The sequence below is a fragment of the Adiantum capillus-veneris genome, chromosome 19 (assembly GCF_014529385.1).
Source record: "Adiantum capillus-veneris isolate H3 chromosome 19, ASM1452938v2, whole genome shotgun sequence".
NCBI lineage: Eukaryota > Viridiplantae > Streptophyta > Polypodiopsida > Polypodiales > Pteridaceae > Adiantum > Adiantum capillus-veneris.
Genome location: NC_140949.1, coordinates 78,624,704 through 78,631,423, shown reverse-complemented (window position 1 = coordinate 78,631,423; position 6,720 = coordinate 78,624,704). Strand labels below are relative to the sequence as shown.

Sequence of the window (6,720 nt, the reverse complement as noted above, 5' to 3'; positions counted from 1 at the left end):
CAAGCTCGGATGCAATCACCTACACGTGTGGGTTGAAGGCATCTCGCATCATGCTCCTGTCAATGCCCAACAAGTCTTTGAGGAGCTTACTATATTGCGGGATGTCGTCTTGTGGAATGCTGGATATGCCAAACGGGGTCCTAGCACTGGGCTGTTTTCAGCAGATGCAAAGAGAAGGCAGCTCTCCTATCTTCAAGGCATGTGGCATTATGCAGATGCTAATATGGGCAAAAGAATTCATGATGATATTGTTAGCCAGAGGTTGTCGGAAAATAATGAGGTACTTGGCACTGTCTTGTCATGTATACCAAATGTGGTGCACTTCAGAAAGCACAAAAAGTGCTTGAGGAGCTTACTGTTTGGAGTGGCATCTCTTGGAATGCATAAGAGGACCTGTGGACTGTTTTTAGCAGATGTAAAGCGAGAGCTATTTCCGGATGCAATCGCCTACGTGTATATCTTAAAGCCATGTAGCTCTACGCAAGATGCCGATATGGACACAGAAATTCATGATGATATTGTTACTCATATGCTATTGAAAAGAGATTCCATGTTGACACTCCCTTGGTCGATGTGTATGCCAAATGTGGTGCACTTGAGAAAGCACAATTAGTGCTCGAGGAGCTTTTCGTTTGGAACAACATCTCTTGGAATGCACTGATTGCGGGATACACACAACAGGAGTAGGACTAGAAAGCTCTACGATGTTTTGAGCAGATGCATAGTGAGAGCCTTTGTCCAGATGCAATCACCTACGTATTCATCTTGAAGGCATGTGGCTCTACGTAAGATGCTGATATGGGTACAAAAATTTACAATATTTGTTTGTCTGAGGCTTTTGAAAATAGAGGTCGTGGTTGGCACTTCCTTGGTCGATATGTATGTCAAATGTGGTACGCTTCAGAAAGCATAAAAAGTGCTTGAGGAGCTTCTTGTCCGGAATGTCGTCTCTTGGAACGCACTGATTATGGGATATGCGCAACAGGAGCAGGGACAAAAAGCTCTAGGCTGTTTTCAGCGGATGCAAAGCGAGTGTATCTCTCACCATTCAGTCAACTAATGCAGGGGAGCCCTGGAATGGCTTGCTTGGTCAACTTTCTTTTGATATACTTCGAGGCATTCTTCTCCAAGCTGTAGCAACATCTTGTCTCTCTCTCCATGGCTTTCTCCAACTTCATCCCATATGTACTGTCAACGAGGCTATCAAAAACCTTAATTATATTGACATGCTAGCAAGTAGTAAGCAGAAGGGAGGAGGGCCTTGCTAGAGTTGTAACGTCATACTTGTTGCATACGCATGCCTGTCAGATCACCCCGCTACACTAGCATTGGGCTAAAACAACATTCAACACGAGGAAGCAAAAGAGCAAACCTACAGCTCATGTAGTAGAGAGCCACACTTACACTTCAGAGAGCACCAGAACTTCTTGAAAAGCTTCCTAGCTCTGGTCTGTTTTCAGCAGATTCGAAGTGTTGGCCTCCCTCATGATTGCAAGATTTGCTCCAAAAGGGCAGCGCCAGAAAGCTCTAGGCTATTTTCAGCAGATGCGAATCAAGGAATCTTGGAGAAAGATGTCATGCTTGGCCGTATTTTGATCAATATGTATGTCAAATGGGGTGCCCCAAAGACTACGAATTTGTGTATGTGTGCATGGGACCCTACCGACAAACGATACGACGGACTCAACATCAATCGACATGTTCGCAGAAGTCGCAAAATGGATGACGATGGTAGAACGTATACTCGTGGGAAGGTGGAGGAACAATGCAAAGAAGGTCTAAAAGCGGCTCCATCCAAGATTGTGTGTTGATCCGTACGACCAAATAACAAAGGTACACTTATATTCCGTATGTTGGTTTCCTTTGTGTGATCTCAAAAGTACTTAGATTAAATCATATACACATTTAAGCAATAAATTTACATCATTTTTATTCAAAAAATTGTAGATGAAGGTGACAAAGGCTGAAGAATTTTTGATGTCCAACAAAGGAACATATAGACAATACGTCACGACAAGGCAACGTGGAATAATACATGTCTTCATAAAACATCGGTAGTGAGTTCTTCCTTGTAAAGGTGTAGTATTTTTACAATAAGAAAGTCCCTCCAACACTGGAGGAGAAGCATAAGTCCTCCTTCAACACTGAAGGGGATAAAAGTGGCGGGAGAAGGACACGTTCCTTACGGTATTATTATAAATGTGGAGAACGGTGCAAACTCCACACCATACATATGTATGGTTTTTTCTTTCTTTTATGGGCACGAGCATCGAAAATGCAAGAAATACATCTCGTTTTGTTTTTATTATCATGTGAAACTGTTTACATTCATACATCTTTTCATGCAAAATCTCATTTGTGATGCTAGGTCATAGAGCTTTTGGGGAAAGCTTCGAAGAGAGATACTATGGAGCCATCAGCATGAGCTATGTCACGAAGTAAAATCCACACCACTATTGCTATTTTGCTTCTCACCATCTCCACAGCGAGTCAATCAAGGCAAACTAGGTTTATGTGGGTTTTTGGCGCCCAAAAGTTGTGAAGGCACAAAATGACCGTTGAGAAACTCGAAGCTCACTGCAGATAGTAGGGCAACCGGACCTTCCTTCTACCGTCACTCACTCCCACGGACCTTGGCGTCTATTTGGAGGGCTTCCGCGTTGAAAGCAAGGTACTTCATGTCTCTGTTCTTTGTGTTCATAGCGTCTTCTTCTTGAAGATTTCAGCTTAGCTGCAGAAAGCCCCGCGATCATAAACTTCGATAATCCTCTGCGGCAATGATCTGTGCATTTTGGGTTGTACGCGTCTTCTGCATTTGACACTGCCCAACTGCACATTTCTAGCCTGCAAGCTGAAGGACTAAACCAGCCAAAAAATACATTGTACTGCTATACAAGGGAACTCAAAACGCATGCACTTGCATGCACAGGCTTTCCCACACTACCCACTCTTTGTTTGAACTTTGCCCAGCTCTTCATTCCATCGATGTTCTGTGTATTGTCATTAACCATTTAGCTTTGAGCTCGAATGCTAGCTCCTTCAAAGTCTGCTCAATGTCCACTGACAGGTTGTGGCAATCTTGCCATGGATTCACAAGAGGGTGGCCTGTCTTACGAGGATATCCGGAAGCAGCGGCTTGAGGAGAATAAGAAGCGTATGCAGGTATCTCTTTGCTCAAATAGCTGGACTCTCCTCTCATCATAGAAGAAAAATGTCTCTTTCAAGTAACCATCCTACCTTTCCTTTCTTGCAGGAGCTTGGGCTAACAGACCTATCAAAGAACTTGTCCGGTGATTTTGTTTCCTCAAAGCCAAATGTGGTATGAGCTTTTATGTGATCAATCAAATTGACAAACAGATTTAACGTTAAGCATTCAACTTGACAGCAACTATTGTCATAGAAGCTTGCAGTAGCCATAAGAGTGGTATATCTTTTCTTTGTTTGTTTTTAGTCTGGTGCGTATACAGGAGGCTCAATGAATAAAGATGTAACGTCTATGGGTCATGTGTCAACCACCTTAGTCCTTGAATCAGTTTCATATATCCATGCTACTTCTCCTATGAATTACAGCAACCTCGGCCGGCAAAGCCTCGCATTCCGAAGGAATTTGTGGAACTACGACGGTCTTCTCGGGTTGCATCCAATCCTGCTCCGGATTACCGTGAGGTCTGCTTTTACACTTTCAACCAAGGATGAGGAATTACTGCAAGCACTCAATGAATTGATTTCATGCTTTCTATTTCCTAGGTGGATGCAGACAGCTCGTTGGGCAGAAGAAGGTAGAGAGACAATTGACATGTCGATCTCTTTGATATTGCTAAATTCTTTACGTACTATCTTTAATGTTGCCAATTCAATGATAGTGGTCTGCATCTGGTTTGCAGTAGTTATTCCTCTAGGGCATCCTCTCTTCTGAATCGGAAGTATGCCTCTGATGAAGCGAGGCTTGATGCAGTATTGCAAGCCGAGACCATAATGAAAGAACTACCACGAAGTACTCCCTCTTTTGTCAAACCCATGCTACAGTCTCATACAACAGGTGGATTTTGGCTGGTAAGTCTTCTGCCAAATAGCTTTAAAAGGGTACCAAGCCCCACTTCTTTTGCAAAAAAAAAGAAGAAGAGGGTTCCACAGAGTAACAGTTTGTGTGTTAAAGGGATCCTTTTTGTGATGTTCTACTTGCTCATGAAAGAACAATGAATCTCATTGCATGCTGGCATATTACTGTGCACTTTGTAGTCATTTTGCTACAATATTTAAATTAGAAGAGGTTTCCAACCCAAGTTCTTTCTGTGGAAGGAAGGATTGTTTCCACTTTTTCAATGGGTGCATAGCTTTCTTGTTTATCAGGAGTACATGCTTGGCACCCCGCTTATAAGTGTCTCTTGCATCTCCAATTTTCAGGGCTTGCCATCAAATTTCTGCAAGACCTATCTGCCCAAGAAAGATGATAAAGTTGTTTTAGAGAACGAAAAGGGTGATGAATGGGAGACTGTTTATCTTGCAAACAAGACAGGCCTCAGTGGGGGATGGAGAGGATTCTCTTTGGACCACGGGCTGGTAGACGGGGATGCACTCCTATTTGAATTGATTGAACCTTGCAGGTTTAAGGTGAGAAAAAATAGTGTATTTTGTGCTCTTGTCTTCCTTTGCATTGCACCTATCAGCCCAACTTACCAGTGTGGTTCCGCAATACCTATTGATTTGGGTAGATACACATAGTCAGAGCTTCCGAGGAGGTGCAGGACGACGATGACTATAAAGGAGATTTAGGCAGAGAGCTTGATGCAAAGGTGGAAACAGAAGATCATGCAAATGAAAATGGCGAAACAAAAACACCGAATAAAAGTAAAGGAAAGAAGAAGCAGGCTTTGAAGGAAATTGCCTCTCAAAAGGTCAAATCAGCAAAGAAGCATCGACCAAAAGGCTCAAAGGGTGCAGAATCACAGTCCGAGGAGAGTGGGCAGGAGTCGGAGAAGCGAGGAAGTAGGAAGAAAGATCGCAGTGCAAGTAAAAGAAGTTTGGACGAAGATGATGACATTGAAGATCTCTTTGAGATTGAGGAAGAGGATCTCACTAGAGAGCACAGTGGCCGTGGAAGCCAGATTAATTCTTACATGCGAACTGGAAAGCCTCGTTATGGGCGAGTCGTTAAGAAAGCCATGACTAGTGGTGATGTAATCAGTGTTTTTTGACAATCTGGCCTCTACTTAATACTGGTAATGGAGGAAGGTGATCTAAGCTTTGCAGATTGCTGGAAAATATGCCATCAGACCTCAGTCATCATTGTTAATTCTCTCAAAAGAGGGCACAAACTGTATATAAATCATCGTTTTGCGGCAGGTTAAATCATTTTCTCCTGTAATTGAAGCATGCCTTTTCTTAAGGATGTTGCAGTTGCCATGTGTCTTTGTATTACCCTTGTCACTACCTTGCTTAACTTTCTAGCATGAAGCAGACTCTCCTTCAACTTAGCTTTAGTCATAGAAGACCCTTCAGGCTTCACAAGCGTTTCTGTCAAATGTGCCACCAGCACATCATAGCCTTTTTCATTTATGTGTTGTCTAGCATAGAAAGCATTCATGGGAATTTGAAAATGTTTTCCATGTCAAAGGCATGGCATGTTTTCCTTTTTTCATTGCTACTTTGCATTGTGTGTTTGCTAGGTAGCATGGTAAAACTAATTTTTCTTTCTTCATCACAGACAGATTGTTTCCTCTGTGGAGAAGGAAAGGCAAAGGGGCTGACACATAAAGCAAAGGGGCTGACACATAAATGCATGCATGCATGCACACACACATCATCTTCACAACTTCTAATTGAGAGTAAAGGCACATTGAAACTTGTGCATACGTAGTCTATCTTTTGTCTGCCTTTCTTTTCTTGGTCTCAGATGAATTAGACAAAGGGAGGGCTTGCCCAATATTGTAAGAGCCTTTGTTATATTCATGTCTTTCAGTTCAATGCATCAAGTACTCAAAACTTCCACCCTATCTATTGGGAAATGAATGAATTTATGTGGCATGTGTAGTCAGTAGTTCGGTATAAAAGAAAGAGTAAGAAGGTAAGAAAGTAAATGTTACCAGTCAATGCCAACATGCCTAGAGTTTGAACTTGGTGATGTCAAGAGGTGAAGCATCCATTTGTCACGGTCGGGCTCATGGAGCAGTGCATCTCTATCGTTTGTACTATGCCGTTGATGAAAAGTAGTTGAAATATCATGTTTGCCACACCATACATGGCCCATCTATCCTTTCAAGCTCCACACAAGATTTGTTTTAGTGACATGTTTGCTCTAGTGAGAGAGATGTATGGCTCAACCAAAAAACATGCAATACTTGCAATGTATGATTAATGATGCTAAGAGAGACCTTATAACATTGGTAGTTGCAATGCATACCTTCCTTATAGGAATACATCAATTTGCATCCTTGCTCCAATTTGCTTCTCTTCATGTCAAACAAGAGTTGTTACAAAGTTGATTTTCCTCTATGAGGGACATCAAGCTATGTGTGTGTATCTACCAATAATTTCTATCCTGTGCTTTTTCTAGATTACTTGCTCAACTTTTGTTTTCCATTACATTTGTTGGGATGATATCATACTTCTATCCTTCAACGAGATGACTTTGTTTTAGTAGGGCTTTTAAAGTTCACATGAAGTTTGCATTAGAGTATCCTATGCTCATACAAATCACAAAAGACGACACGTTCAAGATAT

The 6,720-nt window shown here is 42.0% G+C and overlaps 1 protein-coding gene across 1 annotated transcript; it reads left to right on the top strand.

The window, feature by feature from the left end:
• The first annotated feature begins 2,463 nt into the window (after positions 1 to 2,463).
• Positions 2,464 to 5,403, top strand: LOC147434285 (B3 domain-containing protein Os06g0194400-like). The gene is made up of 8 exons (XM_086490836.1): positions 2,464 to 2,671; positions 3,068 to 3,162; positions 3,254 to 3,319; positions 3,571 to 3,666; positions 3,748 to 3,779; positions 3,885 to 4,053; positions 4,405 to 4,611; positions 4,713 to 5,403. The coding sequence occupies exons 2-8, from the start codon at positions 3,085 to 3,087 to the stop codon at positions 5,193 to 5,195; spliced, it is 1,131 nt and encodes a 376-aa protein (XP_086346962.1). The 5' UTR covers positions 2,464 to 2,671; positions 3,068 to 3,084; the 3' UTR covers positions 5,196 to 5,403.
• The last annotated feature ends 1,317 nt before the right edge of the window (positions 5,404 to 6,720 follow it).

Excerpts from the sequence above, each read along its gene's own strand:
- LOC147434285 (XM_086490836.1), top strand. The coding sequence starts at position 3,085 with ATGGATTCACAAGAGGGTGGCCTGTCTTACGAGGATATCCGGAAGCAG. Across the intron at positions 3,320-3,570 it reads TTTCCTCAAAGCCAAATGTG|CAACCTCGGCCGGCAAAGCC; the intron begins GTATGAGCTTTT and ends TATGAATTACAG. Across the intron at positions 3,667-3,747 it reads CTGCTCCGGATTACCGTGAG|GTGGATGCAGACAGCTCGTT; the intron begins GTCTGCTTTTAC and ends TCTATTTCCTAG.